Here is an 18,722-nt window from a genome sequence, read left to right as displayed (position 1 = left end):
AGTAGTAACTATGCACATTGACTTTAATTCAGGTGACATGTTAATACCACCTTATAATGCCTTGGTAAAGCCACACTTGGAATACTGCATCCAGTTTTGGTTGCCACAATGTAAAAAAGATGTGGAGACTCTAGAAAGAGTTCAGAGAAGAGCAACAAAGATGATTAGGGGACTAGAGGCTAAAACATATGAAGAACAGTTGCAAGAATTTGATATGTCTAGTTTAATGAAAAGAAGGACTAGGAGACATGATAGCAGTATTCCGACAGCTCAAGGGCTGCCACAAAGAAGAGGGAGTCAAGCTATTCTCCAAAACTGAGGGTAGAACAAGAAGCAATGGGTGGAAACTAATCAAGGAGAGAAGCAACTTATAACTAAGGAGAAATTTCCTGACAGTTACCATGTTTTCCCCAAAATAAGACAGGGTCTTATTTTCTTTTGAAAATAAGCGCTTGGCCTTATTTTGGGGGAGGGCTTATTATTTTTGAGGTGCAGGAGGCAGTGAGCATGGTCACCTCATGACTGCTGCTGTGTTGCAATATTTTCAGGGACGGCTTATTTTGGGGGAGGGCTTATTTTAGCATAAGTCCAATTGGGCTTATTATCCGGGGAGGTCTTATTTTCAGGGAAACAGGGTAGAACAATTAATCAATGGGTAGAACAATTAATCAATGAAACAACTTGCCTCCAGAAGTTGTGAATGCTCCAAAACAGGAAGTTTTTAAGAAGATGTTGGATAACCATTTGTCTGAAGTGATGTAGGCTTTCTTGCCTAAGCAGGGGGTTGGACTAGAAGACCTCCCTTCCAACTCTGTTATTCTATTCTATTCTATTCTATTCTATTCTATTCTATTCTATTCTATTCTAATGCATTTATTCGTCAACATCACTCCTCAAGAACAGACTAGCTTCATTCGGACCTATTACATATTTTTCCTTCCTCCTAGTTTCACAAACATGCAACACATCTATTTTTCTGTCATTTCATTTCATTTCATTTGTGAAATTACGTTCCTTTTGGAGTTACCCTTTTTGCATACCAGGAAACAATCTTGATGATGCCCTTCTATTTAGGGATATATTGATTGAAGGAGCAGTGTCTAAGTGGGGGGGGGGAGAGAAGTGGGGAGGAAAATACCAATTTGTCAGTAAACTGAGGCTATTTCTCTATCACAATTTTCAGATAAAATTCTTAAAATGTAATCAGAATCTTGCCGAGAAAGATTACCTTTTCAGGTTTATCTTTTCATGTATCTTTTTTTCTGCATTATGCAGTAGGAAAGTTGAGATTAACCAGGGAATCATGAAAATATGAAGAATCTGCCAGGCCTTGTAATCATAATTATGGAATTCATGGCTAATACACAAGATAAAATCAGCTGCTATTGTTAAAGAAACCATATTATTGCGTACTTTTGTATGGGTTGCCAGGGTGCTATTAACGCTATATATGTATTTAACTTGTATAATAATACTTCCCTTGAGTATTGTCGATTTTTGTCAAAATCTTGTCAATTTCTTTACAAAAAGAAGAAAACACGAGGGGCAATAGGGTGAAATGAATAAGGTGTTTGACTGGTGAGCCAGTATTTACTCCATCTTCAGCCATGGAAATTAATTGGGTGATATAGGGTACTTGCAGTTGTTCAGGCCACCCTATTTCAGTGGCCTATTGTTGTGAAGAAAAATAGGAAGGAATAGTACATATGCTATTTTGAACTCCTGAATGAAATGTGGAATGTAATTCTAATATACAAATTAAATAATGAGAGGCCTGCTAAGCCAAAAATGGGGGTGGGAGTCCGTTTTTGCTCCCAGAAGGCTTCCCTGAGGCCTGCTAGGCCAAAAATGGGATGTGGGGGTACTGAAAAAGAAAGAAGGAAAAAAGAGAGAGACAGAAACAGAAGAGAGGAAGAAAAAAGGGAGAAAAAAAGAGAAAGAAAGAAAAAGAAAGGGAAGGAGAGAGGAAAGGAAAAAGGAGAGGAAGGAAGGACTACAAACCTGGCACTAAATGCAGCTTCAGAGGATAATCCAAGGCTGGGAGGGACCTGGAGGTCATCTAGTCCAACCCTGCTCCAGTAGGACATTGTTAAATGAGTTTCTGTCTTTTAATTGCCCAGTTACATGGCTACATAGTCACATGACCCCCACCAAGCCACGCCCACCAAGCCACACCCACAGAACCGATAGTAAAAAAAAATAGATTTCAGCACTGATTAGGCATATGAGAAGTTACAGAAGTACCACACCATGAATGAGGAACTACAGAGAGTGTGGAAAGTAATAGGTAAAGTAGTACCAGCTCAGTACTTCTAAACTCCAAGAGGTTCAGTAGTTCCTTGGAATAACATCAGAGATCTTGGTCCAGAACAGTGCAGTACTAAGAATAAGTAAAATCCTGTGTAGACCTGTCAAATTCCCAGATCTCTTGTAGAGAACCCAAGATTGAAAAAGGCACCGCCTGTAGCTCTGAGAAGGTTGAGTTTTTTTCCTTGGTATTTTGATGCTTTTTCCTGTCTCTTCTTTTTCAGAAACACACACATAAAAATCTGTATGTCCAAGAAAGGTTACCCTTCCCCCCTTCCCCGCACAAACACAACACCTTTCTGCTAGATTGTGTGTCAGACCTGGAAGCCGTCTTTTACCTTTGGGACTTAAGCCACATTTTCTATTGTGGGAAAATGGGAGGCGGGAGAGAATGGGGGTGATTATAGTCATAATAATATTCTTTCTCAGAAAATCAAGGCCATCATGCCTTGCATCTGCGGGGAGGTGACTGGGAAGCATCTCCAGTTTTGGATGCTGCCTGATTGGATCATGTGGTGGACATGTGGATGCAGGAACTTGGTCTTTCATTTGGGTGGGGAACACCTGGCAGCTTTCAGATTCGGATTTTCCCAGATGTGCCAATATGACATCTCTCATCAAATGGAACTTTGAGAAAACTCAAGTCTTGGAGTTTTCTTTCATTAGGGGTGTTACCTGGAACCCTGACATAGTGCTTTGTTGCTGCTTCCTGCTCTCCAGTTATCACAACAAAATTATCACAGCTTTCTGCAATACATCACAGTCTTTTTTTTTTTAAACTATAGTACCCAGAAGAGGTCTCAGTGGGGTTGAGATTGAATCAATGAATTGAAGTGGATTCTGACCAGAACTTGAGAAAAGTTTTTTTTTTTCTCTTTTCCTAAAGAAGTAATCAAAAGTATTTCTTTGTTATGGACAATAGTTGAATAACTTTTTCATATTTTTAAAAAAGCTCCTTTAAATTTTAGGCCTAATTTTTAGGCATACATTGCAATGGGGTAAGAATTATGTAAATAGAAAAGAAAATCATCAAAAGAAAGTTGGGAACAAGGGGGCTAACGATGCTTTTTTCTAGAGTCAACTGGGCTTTCTGATTTTTCTTTGAAGACATTTTGCTTTTAATCCAAGAAGCTTCTTCCTCTCTAAAGAAGGCAGGAGAATTCTTTAGGGGACTAAACTTTTAGTGTGACTAAAAAACCATGCAAGTTTTAGTAGGCTTTTACTGTAGCGGGTGTTCTCATGTTCTTGTCTTGGTCAAAGAGACATCTTTCCACTCTTTATCATAGACATCATTGAAAGAAGAACTTGAAGCACTTGAAGTGGCTGGGGATTTGCTCCCACTCATTGAAAAGAAAGGGAATTAAACAACCCACTCTGGGATGGTTACGTGTAAAGAGTTACCAATTATCTGTAATATTATCATTGTTAAAATCCCTGTGCATCCTCTTGTTCACAGCATAATGAAACAGCCATTCTCGAAGATGAGGTGGGGGGATAGAGTGGTTTCCTTGGAGATGAAATTGACTGTAAATTAGAGCTCTCACATATCGGAAATTGCATTATTTTATTTCCACAATTCATATATCATTTTCTTCCAAAGGAGGGCTGTGCCCTAATGCGTGTTAGCACTTAGCCAATGAAGAGAATTGAGGTTTGTGTGTCTGTGGAAATGAATTTTCTCACGCTATAGGTGTTATATTGCAGTTTCATCTTTAGTGTAGGTGTATTAACTTGAGTTTGTGAGTGAAGGAGTTGAGCCAACAGTTGAGCTTTTATTGTTATTTTTAACAAATATCGACAGCCATTTTCTAATACATTTAACTATAAGTGGCTGGAAAGGTGGGTAAATGACCTCTCCCTACACACACACACACACACACACACACACACACACACTTAAGAATACAGTTAAAATTCATGAAGGATAAGCATACTACTCCTGGCACAATTAATTTGGAGATAGGTTTGCTTTTCCCACTTAAGATAGAAATGAAGTTTCCAACAGGAATGGCAATAAAGAGCTTCATATATTTTGCTCCTTAATCCAATTTTGGAGAAATACAATAGTTAAAACATTTATCACTGGTTCAGCAAAGTAGAATTAATTGATATTACATGTGACCAAGGAAGATGTGGAGATATAGGGTCTGAATTATTTGTGGGAAAACTTGTTTTTTGCCAGTTCTCTGCTATTATGATAAAAAGGCTTCAGAGAGATTGTGAAGAAATAGCCATCTAGTTGACTTTTCACAGATAGCTGTTTATTTCAAGGTTACTCAGTAGCATTGAAATCTAACAGTTCAACCATTTTCTTGACTCTTACAATATTTATTCAATGAAGACATAAGTTGCATGGGATAAAAGGTAAAATATGAAATATATTATCCAAATAGCAAATACAAAAGAGTAATATTAATCATATTGGTAGAAGAGGAAGAATGGTGTCCCCATTTTTAACTAATGTTGCATCCATATTTGTGCTTTATTTTAGCGGGTCATTGTGGAATTCCAGATCTTATCGTTAATGGTCAAGTGATCGGTGAAAATTATGGATATAGAGACACTGTTGTATATCAGTGCAGCCCTGGCTTTAGGCTCATTGGTTCTTCTGTACGGATCTGCCAGCAAGATCACAACTGGTCTGGTCAGCTTCCATCCTGTGTGCGTAAGTAACACAACAGAGGTTATCATGTGCTTTATGATATCTGGTTTTTCTAAGATGATGAAAGAGATAAAGCTGGAATAAGAGCTAACAGTTAGGATTTTCTTGTTCAGATAAGTTGGGGCTAGGAAGGACCGGTCTGGAGACAGATTCTCCTGGAGAAAATCTATTCATGCAGTTGCTAAGAGTGGACATTGGCACATAATAAATCAATAATGCCAAGAATTCATAGCCAGAAGCATAGGATCGCAGCACATTTGTATCTACAGTGTCTTGGAAAAAGCAGTGCTACACTGAAAGACCCCCCCCCCAAAAAAACCACCTTAATTTATAATTGTATAGGATATTATTTTACATATTTTATTGATTAAAATTTAGTTTTATAATGAAATCCTATTAAAATACCATATTATATATTGCTATAATTTAAAAGTACAAATCTTCTTGTATCGTTCAATTCAGTATTTATTTTCCTGAAAATAAATAAAATGGAAAATAAATATAGTCACAATGATATAGCCATTAGAATTTGATGTTCAGGTTTCAACATGTGAAAGCGTCAGTAATAGTGAATAGCATTCATATCAATAGGTTATCACCACCTATTGGTTTTTTCTTTCTTTCTTCAACATATCATTGATATCAGTTGCGTAGTCGTGTCTGACCCATCGCGACCCTATGGACAATGTTCCTCCAGGCCTTCCTGTCCTCTGCCATCCCCCGGAGTCCATTTAAGCTCACCTCAACTGCTTCAGTGACTCCATCCAGCCACCTCATTCTCTGTCATCCCCTTCTTCTTTTGCCCTCAATCTTTCCCAGCATTAGGGTCTTCTCCAGTGACTCCTGCCTTCTCGTTATGCGGCCAAAATATTTGAGTTTCATCTTCAGGATCTGACCTTCTAAAGAGCAGTCAGTGTTGATCTCTAGGACTGACCAGTTTGATTGCCTTGCAGTCCAAGGGACTCGCAGGAATCTTCTCCAGCACCATATTTCAAAGGCCTCAATTCTTTGGCCTCAGCCTTTCTTATGGTCCATGAATTTAACCAATCATTAGATTCATTAAACATTATCTTATGGAGTTTACGACATATGAAACAAAATATATGTTGTAAATAAAACCTAACCTTTCTTTTCTGGGATACTTTCCAACCTGCGGCATTAGTTGATATATTTTTAAATTGACTTTTAGGATATATTTAATTTAAATATATTAGTGATCCCTAGTATTTCTGGACTGTAAAGAAAATATAAGAGGATTATTTACTTTTTTGCAGATCAGTATGGAGAGAACAAACTTAATTTATAAAAATAAAATCTGCAACAAAATATTCTGTTATCCCAGTCACCTTACTCTTTCTTCTGTCGGTTTTAGCTTTTGTATGATTCAGTATTCAGCATTCTGAAATATAGGGTACACTTACAAGTTAGACCATTAATGATTTGGATGTGTACACTGACAACACCATTGTTTTCTCATGCAACACTTTCTCCTTTCTGTGTAGAATCACCTGGGTAGTCTCCAAAATATCTCACAAAGTAAGAGATTAATATTGTTAGCTATGTAGTCTAATTATAACACTATTCCTTCTTTTTTCTTCTTCTTCTGATATTAGCTGTCAGTTGCGGTCATCCAGGGAGCCCGATTTATGGACGAACAAGTGGGAACGGTTTCAATTTCAATGATGTTGTGACATTCTCTTGTAACACTGGCTATGTTATGCAAGGACCAACAAAAGCCCAGTGTCAGGCAAATAGGCAGTGGAGTCAACCACCACCTATATGCAAAGGTAAGGGTTGAGGAAAGTTTGATAGATGAGATATGTCAAAGATAGTATTTTTTTAATGAAAGGGGTGGGGACTTTAATGCTAGGGACTATGCTATTAATATTCCAGTTAGGCAACATCAAATGGAATAGTACTTTGGATATTTTTATTCTTAGTCTTCTGTTCAAATTGTTTTTAATTTACAGAAATGTCTGCAGCTAATGTTCAAAATGCTAGCTATGATCCATCCTTCGTACTCTCTGAGCTTATTTGTTTTCTTACAGATGTTTCATTACCCAAACTGGGTAACATCATGTGTGCATAGTGCACTGATAATGTTATATAATTTGGATAATCAAATGTCTTCAATAAACAGCCTAGCTCAGAGAGCATCAAGAAACCCTCATTTCAACCCAGAGCTACAACTCTTTTCCTCTATCCATTTAATGCACCATTAGCACAATCGTATTTGATAAATGTATGCAGATAGTCCTCAATTTATGACCGTATTTGTGTCCACCATTTTAACTTACTTGTTAAGTAGCTCACCATCTTTGGTATCAGGCATTTTTTTTGCAACAACTAGGAAATAAGTGCAGTTTGCTAACAAAAACATTGTACACAGCCACATAACCATCACAAATGGCTGTAAATGCAGGTGGGCTACCAAGCACCCACAATCCACTCATGTGACCATGAAAGAGGTGGCCTTCAGAACTTCCAATCTGGGTCATAAGTCTTTTTTTTCTCCAAAACTATCATAACTTCAAATGGTTATTATGCAATTAGTTGTAAGTTGAGGACTACCTGTAGTTGGAAAACTATCAGGAAATCCAAGGTCATATGCTAGATGATAAAATAAAAATATCACAGCATATTGTCCCTGTATTATTGTCAAAAGAACATCATGGACATATTTATGGAATCGCTTATATTTAAGGAACTTTTTATTGGTAACCTACTTTTGTAGAAGTATTTTGTGTGCAGGTAACAGACTTTCCACAATAAATGAAGCATGAAACAATGCATAAAACAATGTCCAATGTACTCTGAATTTGTTTTTCTTAATATGCTTGTCGTCTTTTTCACATATTTTTTGTGTGATTGTTTGGAGCTACACAAATTCTGTAGTTTGGAGCGGTGAGTGCCTCCACGTGTGCACTGGACCCGTGCCCCTCCTGGCTGGTTGCGAACAGCAGGGAGGTGACACGGGGCTGGATCCAGGCGATAGTTACTGCCTCCCTTCAGGAGGGCTTCTTTCCCCCTCTATTAAAGACAGTGGTGGTGAGACCCCTCCTGAAGAAGCCATCTCTAGATCCAGCCATTTTAAATAACTATCGTCCAGTCTCCAACCTTCCCTTTGTTGGGAAGGTTGTCGAGAAAGTGGTGGCCTCTCAGCTCCAGCGGTCCTTGGATGAAACCGATTATCTAGATCCCTTTCAGTCTGGATTCAGGCCTGGCTACAGCACGGAAACTGCTTTGGTCGCACTGACCGATGATCTCTGGAGAGCCAGGGACGGGGGTCATGCCTCCGTCCTAGTGCTTCTTGACCTCTCAGCGGCCTTCGATACCATGGACCATGGTATCCTTCTGCGGCGGTTGCGAGAGGTGGGGGTGGGAGGCACCGTTCTTCGGTGGTTCTCCTACCTCTCGGACAGATCGCAGTCGGTGTTGGTTGGAGGACAGAGGTCGACCCCTAGGCCCCTGAAATACGGGGTGCCACATGGTTCGGTCCTGTCCCCCCTCCTGTTTAACATCTACATGAAGCCATTGGGTGAGATCATTCGGCGGCACAGGATAAAATATCACCAGTATGCGGACGATACACAGTTGTATCTGTCCGCCCCGTGACAACTCAGTGAAGCTGTTGACGTGATGTATCAGTGCCTGGAGGCTGTTAGGGTCTGGATGGGGGTAAACAAGCTTGCACTCAACCCTGACAAGACCGAGTGGCTTGTGTGTTTCCCTCCCAATAATTGGCTAAGTATTCCATCTCTCAGGCTGGGGGGGTGAAATTCTACGCCCCTCAGACAGGGTTCGCAATTTGGGAGTCCTCCTGGATCCACAGCTGACTTTAGAACATCATCTGTCGGCTGTGACCAGGGGGGCATTTGCCCAGATTCGCCTGGTGCACCAATTGCGTCCCTACCTGAACTGGGAGGCTCTCGCAACAGTCACTCACGCCCTTGTGACCTCAAGATTGGACTACTGCAATGCGCTCTACATGGGGCAGCCCCTGAAGAGCATTCGGAGACTTCAGCTTGTCCAGAATGCAGCCGCGCGAGTGATCGTGGGTACCCCGGTACACTCACGTTACACCTATCCTCCACGAGCTGCACTGGCTGCCTATTGGTCTCCGGATACGCTTCAAGGTGCTAGTTGTCACTTATAAAGCCCTTCATGGTATTGGACCTGGGTACTTGAGAGACTGCCTGCTGCCAATTACCTCCCAAAGACCCATCAGATCCCACAGATTAGGCCTCCTCCGGATTCCATCTACCGGCCAATGTCGATTGGCGACCACCCGGAGGAGAGCCTTCTCTGTGGCTGCTCTGGCCCTTTGGAACGAACTCCCCGCGGAGATCCGGACCCTCACCTCCCTTCAGGCTTTCCATAAAGCCGTTAAAACCTGGCTGTTCCGACAGGCCTGGGGTTGATGAGTTCCCTTCCCCGCTCGAATTGTGTGACTGTTGATTGTTTTTAAATTTTCTCTGTATCCTGTTTGTTGTTTTTGCCTTGTCTGTATCACTCCCTCCCCTGGGTTTGTTAGCCGCCCTGAGTCCCTCAGGGAATAGGGCGGCATATAAATGAAATAAACCTATAACCTATAACCTAACCTAGATGTTCTCTTTAAAAAAAAAAAAAAACTTCGCATCTTCTGATAAATTAACATTAACACATTACTTGGAAAAGATAAATGATTTGAAGGGGGTCACTGAACATTAATTTATAATAGTTTAAACTTTATTTTTCTAAAGTTCAAAGTTAATGTGTGTGTATTGATTGCAGTTTCTTTTTGAAAAGCTGTAACATCCAGGAAATTTCATTTGTTTTAAAAGGGGAAATTGAAACAAATGAGTTGCTTTAAAAACAACAGCTTACAGTATATCTATTTTCTTTCAAACCAGTTCTTGAACATCCTGAGAAATAAATTACTTAGTATAAAAATTAATCAAAACTGTCTGTTGACGGCTAGTTAACTTCTTAAATAACTTCAAGGGAGCAAGTCCTTATATGAAAAGTTAAGCTAACCTATTCCCTAATAGTAGGAAATAAAGAAAGGGGGGGGGAGCCAGAGCAGTAATCACACTATGAAAACCACTCAGGAAATGTGTAAAAAGTAATTTTTAAAAATCCATACTGAAGTGTGTTGTATTGCCACTTACCTTTTATTTAGCATTCCAGCAATTCTTACTGTTGAGTTATGTTTTTACATTATGTAATGCATTGTGTTATTTTCTTAGATGTAAACTTCATATGTTGCTCATAATTATATTTCTTTATTTTATTATTTTTATTCTGGTTTGTGTATGTCTGTGTTATGTTCTAAAGTTTGAGTAGGTGGCTTTTTTCTTTCAGTTTTCTGAAAGTGGTGTAGGGTTTCCTGCCTAAGCAGGGGATTGGACTGGAAGACCTCCAAGGTCCCTTCCAACTCTGTTGTTCTGTTCTGTTCTGTTCTGTTCTGTTCTATTCTATTCATCTAACCTGCAACTCTGAAATTTTCTGAGACTCCTTATTGACCAGCCAAGTTCTAACCTCACATAATAAGACTTAACTTTTTCAAATCAGTCAAGTTGGGATAAGTGCTGGTATATTTTTCCCACTAAAGGACACTTCTTTCTCGCCCAATGCTTTAATCATCAGAGCAGCAAACGCCAATGCTATTTATTTATTTATTTCCTATGGTGCTGTGATGAAAATTAGTTAAAAATGAGAAACTGCCCTTAACTTAAACGATTTCTCCATATAGAATGATGATGATGGGGAGGAGAAACATGTTTAATGCATGCTTTATAGCTGATGTGATGGATATGGCTGCCACGGAGAAAGCGTAAGACTGTGAAGTTCAGAGTTTGAAATTACTTAGCTGCACCGCTGGTTAGCATGATAGAAATTATTGAATGTGTCTGGGCCGATCTAGCAAGATATACTGTTGTGCAGACCAAGAACACTAGGTATGCTCAATAAGTTGCCTAATTATTTTTGACAAGACAGATAATGACTATAAAATGTAATTTTCATTCAGGGCAATATTTTGCAGGTGCTGCAATCTTTTATATTAGCTTTAGGAAGTTTGTCCAAAGAGCTCCTTATTAAATATTATATACGAAGATTATGCAATTATGTGGTTACCTATAAGCAAGATGGGTATGCTTACTTACAAGAAAGCATTTTCATTAATAGTATTTCTCTCCTAATGGATGTGAATTGGAAATAAAGGTGACTCATTTTTAAAAAGGAATGTGGATATTAAAAAGTACTGCTGTGCTTCAGTATTAATTATGTAGGGTTACAGAGACAGAGACAGTAGCATTAGGTTTTATTCATATAAAATCATCACTCATTACAGAATACATACATTATAGAATGTAAACATACAGAATACAATGCATATATCTTTCAAGTTTTTTAGTAAACAAAAAAATGCATTAAAACACACCGTTTTTATGTTCAAGCATTAATTAACGTTACCTTTACACAACTTTGATATTATTTTCTAATGTGAAATATACAGGCCATGTCAATTTCTGTTATTGCTCTTGTTTAGTGGTCAACTGTTCGGATCCAGGAATCCCTGGAAATTCTATAAGAGAAAGCAAAATAGAACATGGAAATTTTACCTACGGTACAGTTGTTTTTTATGACTGCAGTCCAGGATATTTTTTATTTGGGTCTTCAATTTTAGTCTGTCAGCCGAATGGACACTGGGATAAACATCTGCCAGAATGTATTAGTAAGTATTTTAAAATATTGGTACTTATAACTAAAAATTTGCATGAAGAACAATATTAAACACTTGTATTTAAAGAGCTTCACAGCTGTTATCCAATTGCAATTGTTAGAAAAGGTAAGGTAAGTCAGTGTCTGAAATAATATGGACTATTGGGATAACCAATTAAATATGAGTTTATAGTGTGCAGTGGCAACCAAAAAACCAATGCAATCCTAAATTGCATTAACAGAGGGATACAGTTAAGATCAAGTGAGATACTAATACCACTCTATATAGCCTTAGTAAGATCACACCTAGAATACTTTACTCAGTTTTGGTCACCACACTATAAAGAAGATGTTGAGACTCTAGAAAGAGCGCAGAGAAGAGCAAAAAGATGATTAGGGATCTGGATGCTAAAACATAGGAAGAACGGTTACAGGAACTGGACATTGCTAGTCTAGTGAAGAGAAGGACCAGGGAAAACATGATAGGGGCTGCCACAGAGAGAAGGGGGTCAACCTGTTTTCCAAAGCACCTGAAGGCCAGAGAAGGAATAATGTATGGACTCTGATTGAGGAGAGTTTCAACCTAGAAATAAGGAGAAATTTCCTGACAGTAAGAACAATCAACTAATGGAACAGGCTGCTTTTGGAGGTTGTTGGCGCTTCAACATTGGAGGATTAGGGTCTCCTGCTTGGGTGAGGGGTTGGGCTAGATAACCTACAAGATCCCTTCCTACTCTTCTTCAATTGAAGCTTCTTAGATGAGAAGCGAAATATCTTCAAAGAAAAAACAAAATACAATTGCCTTTTGAAAAAGCAATCTTTGGGACAACCAGGACCTGGATAACTGAGAATCTTCATAGACAGTAGAATTTCTTCTTTGTTTTTTTTAAGGTGGTTTTTCCTATGTGGAAAACAGTATGATTTTCTGACTGAAATTATCCCAGTTCAGTCCTCTGAGATTTCTCTGATGCCTAAGATGTCAATGTGTAATCATCTTTTCATATGCTGAAATTTCCTATGTTCATGTATTTATTTTATTTACCTGTAAAACCCTCATCGATCTACCAGAAATGTTTCACATTCCCATGGTAACCTTGTCTTTACTACTTCAGATTTTCTTTTTTCTACCTGGCAACATCAATAATCATATGCCCCAAAGGCTTTAAACTATATGCATTGTAAAGACCATTAGTACTCCTCAGCTCTTCTTCAGTAGCTTGATGAAGACCATCTTACCTGAGGGACCCATTATCTGGCTCTATATCATCAATCACTTTAGAGTGCCTCTTCATGTGGTTTTTCTGGATATAAAAAAAGGGAAGGAGTGGTTTACCAGTGTTGTGATTCGTCAACTGCCCACAGAGATGGCAGATGAGTCAGAGGAGTCAGAGGAGATGGAGGGGGTGCCTGAGTTACCAGCAGAGCCAGTGAAAGGGTTTGAGGAACAGAAGGTCTACGATGAAGAGCAGGGTCCATCTACTCACTGTCAGGTGGAGAGACAGCTGTTTTCATGACTTGAGAAGAAAAAGGGAGGGAGGCCTTGTCCCAGATGTGTGAATGCGGAGAGAAATGCAGAGGGGAGAGCAATGCAGGACTGAGGGCCAGCTATCCAGGAAAAGAAGGAGACGTTAACAACATCCTCCCTGGCTGGCATATAAGGATGAAGAGTGCAGGTGGCATGGGTGTCAGATACATCCATTCATGCTCCATAAGAGTTCCCTCCAGTGGTTTCCTTGACAGGATTTCCTTGTGACTAACCATGTTGGTCATGATGCTTTGTATTGGGATTTAAGTGCTCATTGAGGCTTCCTGCAGGGAACTCAGAAACTGTTATAGCTAGTGAATCACCTATGGATGTGTGACCTGGAGCATTGTCAGTGAATTCCTGCCTTCCTAAGTAAAAAGGGGGATTTTCCTCACGAGTAGGCTGTTGAGTGGGGCTCGTGAAGGCTGCGTCAGAACAACTATTGTCTTTCTTCTACGGAGAATAAAATGAAGTCTCCATCCCCCATTGTCACTAAAATTCATATCTTTTTTCTGACATCTTCCTACATAGCACTTGCCTGCTCGCTTTAGTGGAGCAGCTAAAGTGGCCTTCACATTTTGGGTGACCTTGCTGAGGGTCACCAGTTCTCTTTGTTCATCCTTCTCAGAAACCCCCTTTTGCCATTATTTGAGGGGGTTGACTGACTTTCACTCTGCAAAATGAAAAGGAGGATGACCTTGTGGGGGAAAAGTGGAAAATGAATTATTATTCCAAAGTAATTGACCTTAGCTGGAAAACCAACTCTTGTCTAGATTAGCACTTTACAAGAAGAATTGATCGGGCTGACCAGCCAGCTGTTTTCAGGGAGGTAGATTTGATTTCTAAAACGCCATCATACTATTGATCTTGATCTTTGCATAGATATTTGTCATTTCTAGGTTCATTCAAAAGCAATTTTATAACAGTTCTTTTTAAAACTGAATTTTCAGGGTAATATTTCTCACAAAGCACATCTCTTGACTCCTAGGATTTATTCAAACTGACCTTTCCATTTCTTAACTGCTTCTTAACTGCTCTATTTTCAGAGTCAGAACAGGAGAAGATATCTTTTAATGTCCAAGTCTAAGTCCAAAATCTAATGTTTTCTGCATGATCACAATATTATCTCAAAAGGGGATGCTCTATAACAAAAAACTATTATTCCAGTACTTACTATAAATTCAGATAAGTCTACATAATGGATGTCAAACTGGATTTCTTTGAGGGCCAGATCAGCATTGTAGTTCTCCTCCATGGACTGGCTTGGGGGGGGGGGGGGATAGACACGGCAAATGCCTCCTGCAGCATCCTTGTGACCAAAACAGGGAGGACACATGAGGCCCCCTGTGCCCCATTCTCAGCCTGCACAGCCTCCTGCAGCACTTTGCCATCCAAAACAGGGCAGGAGGGTTGCATGTGCCCCCCTGCCCCATTTTGGTTGCCAGAGGCACCGTGGGCCAATCCTTTGCTATTTCCAGGTTGGCCCTGTGGGCCAGATTTAAGCACAGTGCATGCCAAATCCAGCCCGCTGGCCTTGAATTTGGCACTTCTGGTGTACCTGTTTCTTTGTTTATTTTTAAAAGGGTTGAAATATAATGAACACATACACACAGAGAGAGAGAGAATAGGTATAGGTTAGTTAATACATTGGTAATAATGAAGAACAATTTTCTCTATGAATTATATGAAAAACAAGGCTATAAGTTCAGCTTCATCATAATATTTTATTGATCACTGGTTAAACATATTGATGCTGTGTTGGCATAGTGAAGAATTTAGTTGGCTGATTATAACATAATTTTTATCTCCAATATTTATGTATCGTAGTGATTGACTGCGGTCATCCTGGCATTCCTCCAAATGCGATCTTTTCTGGAGAGAAATACACATTTGGATCTACTGTTCATTATTCTTGTTCAGGAAGGAGATCTTTAATAGGCCAGGCATCCAGGACATGTCAACTAAATGGACACTGGAGTGGAACAATGCCTCATTGCTCAGGTACCACTTTTAAAGTATGTGAATGTGCTTTTGAAACCATCCAATACAGCTTTCTATTTGGCTGCTCTTGTTTCCTTTTCAAGACTTCAAAACCAGACCACATTTAAATCACAAACAACTGTAATCAAAGATAAGTTTCAGATTAGGTGCCCTCATTCACATATGGACTCATAAATCTAGAAGAGAAGTGGTAGATTTCAAACAACATTTAGTGTAATAGGGAAATAGTAAATAGAATAGAAAGATTGAAAAGTAGGTAAGTCATTTGTATATTCTCTTCTTTTTGCATATTCCTGGGAAGGATGTTATATTTCATATGGGTAATTTGTGCATCACTATTGCCTTACCCTTGATTTGGAAAATAATTGCTGCATGCCAAAAGTCTTCATCCACATAATATCTGTTTCTAATGAACTCATATAGGGATAGTTTCTGGAGAAGATTTTTCACAACTATCTCTAATTCATGGCATATTAGAGAATTAAAATTCCACAAAGGTATCAATACAGCTTTCAAATAAATAGAAATATATAGTTAGATTAATAGTATAGATAGCAAGCAAGCACAGCTGTGCTTTTGTTGTATTGTTTAAAATTGTAATCACATCAGAACCATAACACATAACCTGAAGTAGGTTGAATGTCTTACCATTTTTCCTTAAACAAGTGTGTTGTGACAGTTTTAATTGTATAAATTATTGTTGTAAACTGTTAGACATCTCTGGCAAGTTCAGTTGTATATAGAAGTTATAGTATTATATATTAGCTACATCTTTAAAGTTAATGTTTTGGTGTTTAGGTTGCCCAACACTTTGGCTGTTCTGGTAAAGTCTTACCGGAGTTGAAAGTCATACAGCACTTATTTAGCGATTTGTGAGTGTGCCTGTATCTGTGTGTTGTTTACCTTGTGTTTGGTAAATTTATCAGAAAGTTACAGAAGTGGATATCTTAGCTTAAAACAAATGCATCTGTTAATGTCAAATAGATAACAGAATAATAACCAAGTTGTATTGTAGTTAAACAAAAAACTATTAAATGACATATTCACATAAGTTGAGGACTTGTGTACACCTTTATAAACAAGAAAGGACAAATCAGTTTCTGTGGATTAATTCCCACGTGGAAATTATGATTTTTGATCCTGAGAAGGTACATCTTCTATAGTAAGGTAGCAGGCTTAATAATTGTCTTGTGGCAAATCTGTGTATTCAAGAATTCCTAACATGCTTTGTTATTGTATCCTATTCTTTAATCACACAATAGGAGAGAAGAAGATCATACAATGGACCTTATTTCTATGTAATCTAATAATATTAGAAGGATTGCCTATATATGATTATTTGCTAAAGGGCATATACATGTGTAGATATAATATCTTCTCATATTCCATATGTAACTAGAAAAGTAGGAATATATTTCACCTTATTTTGCAATGCTTGTAATAAACTTACAAGCTTGAAGCTCCAGAAAGTTCTACAACTATTTTTCTTGTAATGCGTATCACATTTTACTCTTGGTAAGCTGAATTTTTATTACAATAATTTGGACACTGATTTTTGCTTCAGTGTAATTTAACCTGAAGATACTGTAATCTGACTCTAAAGTAGACAAGCCACTGACTAGATATAACTCATATTCTACATTGAACTGGACAGCTTCTTTAAAAAAAAATACCATGGAAATAAAGCATTGGTTTTATTTTGTTTTGATTGTTTGTTTGTTTTTAAAAATCAAGAACATTAAATAAGGTACTTGAAATTTCTATGGTCTTGACTGAGTACTGTATGTTCCAAATTGAGAAAGTCAGTGTACAATTACCAAGTCTGGAATGGACATCCTTTTTTTGGTAGCCTTTTATTTTTGTACTGATTATAAATTGATTCCTCTTGTTTCAGGTTCCTATAGCAGGACCAATACAATATAACCCTAAGTATTCTACCCCAAATGATATTTTTTTTCTTCCAGGTGACACAGCAGGGACTTGTGGGGATCCAGGAATCCCAGGCCATGGTTCTAGGGAACAAACTAATTTTAGAACTAAAAGTGTTGTACAGTTCTCTTGTGAGCTTGGTTACATCCTTCATGGATCAGAAGAAAGAACTTGTTTGGCAAATGGAAGTTGGACAGGAAGGCAACCAGAATGTAAAGGTAAATTATTTTCATAACTATTGGTTTTAAAATTGCTACATGAGTCTTTATAAAACAAAGTGTTATAATAAAGTCATTATATATCTGAAATCTATTAGCTGCTTATATTATCCTTCATGACCCTAATACAGTCAGGTATAGTTTTGATGACCTAAAATTTTTATATATGTGTGTGTGTGTGTGTGTGTGTGTATATATGTATATATGTATATATGTATATATGTATATATGTATGTATATATATATATATATATATATATATATATATATATATATATATATATATATATATACACATATATACATATATACATACACACACACACACACACACACACACACACACATAAACACACATCACACGCACACACTGAGTGAATCAAATCCTACGATAACTTCCAACAGTTTCAGTCCAGAATGGGACAACTCACCACAACTGACTGGTCACGCCCAACCGGCCACAGGACAAATCGTCGCAGGACAATTCAATGCGGCATTAGCCAAGAGAGTGACAGGTTCATTTGGAGCAAGCCTGGTCTTGCTTTTAAGTTTGAACCTTCTCAGGTTAGAATTCCTTGAGGCTGGGATGAGCTGCAATTCTACTTGTCCCTCTCTTGGGTTATACTGTGTTGAATTGTCCCACGGCAAGTTGTACACCTGTTTCAGTCATATATATATATATATTCAGTGACCTATCTGTCCTACATCCTACTCATGGTCATTTAGGAGAAGAAAAGGAAATCAGATGATGAAAGGTGCATTATGAGGCACCCTTCAGTATTTGCATGCAGCATCATGATTCAAGTTCAGAGGACAGGGTTTATATCATTTTGTCATTTTGGTTTCATGAAGTTAAGTAGGACTGCTTGCTTAATGCAACCTAGGCAAGCCAAAAAGTTGGACACCTGTGACTTATAGCATTGCAAACAGTTGTACTCATGTGTTTTCCAAGGATCATATCTGTAGTGGAATTTTTAAAAATCCTACCTTACTTTTTGAATATGGTCACAACTCTATGATATCCTTGTGCTCTCTGAGCTAAGTTGATGGTCTTCTAAACTGCTACACAATATACAGAGTATACATCCTAGGAAAAAGTTAAAAAAAAAACAGTAGTGTTCCGATATTTGAGGGGCTGCCACAGACAGTAGCAGGTCAAGCTATTTTCCAAAGCACCTGAAGGCCAGACAAGGACTAATGGATTGAAACTGATCAAGGAGAGATTCAACCTAGAAATAAGGAGGAATTTTCTGACAGTGAGAACAATCAACCAAGGGAAGAACTTGCCTTTGGAAATTATGGGAGCTTCATTACTTGAGACTTTCAAGAAGAGATTGGACTGCCATTTTTCAGAAATGGTGTAGGATCTCCTGCT

At 38.4% G+C, this 18,722-nt stretch overlaps 1 protein-coding gene across 1 annotated transcript in view; it reads left to right on the top strand.

The window, feature by feature from the left end:
- CSMD3 (CUB and Sushi multiple domains 3) overlaps positions 1–18,722 on the top strand; it is a 791,530-nt gene that overhangs the window by 715,697 nt on the left and 57,111 nt on the right. Inside the window, 5 exon segments of the mRNA XM_032222292.1 lie at positions 4,799–4,972; positions 6,583–6,756; positions 11,502–11,687; positions 15,027–15,200; positions 17,165–17,347. Coding sequence (XP_032078183.1) covers positions 4,799–4,972; positions 6,583–6,756; positions 11,502–11,687; positions 15,027–15,200; positions 17,165–17,347 — 891 coding nt within the window.

Source organism: Thamnophis elegans, chromosome 8, assembly GCF_009769535.1.
Source record: "Thamnophis elegans isolate rThaEle1 chromosome 8, rThaEle1.pri, whole genome shotgun sequence".
Lineage (NCBI taxonomy): Eukaryota > Metazoa > Chordata > Lepidosauria > Squamata > Colubridae > Thamnophis > Thamnophis elegans.
Note: the sequence above shows the minus strand (reverse complement) of the source record. Positions and strands in the feature narration are given on the sequence as shown.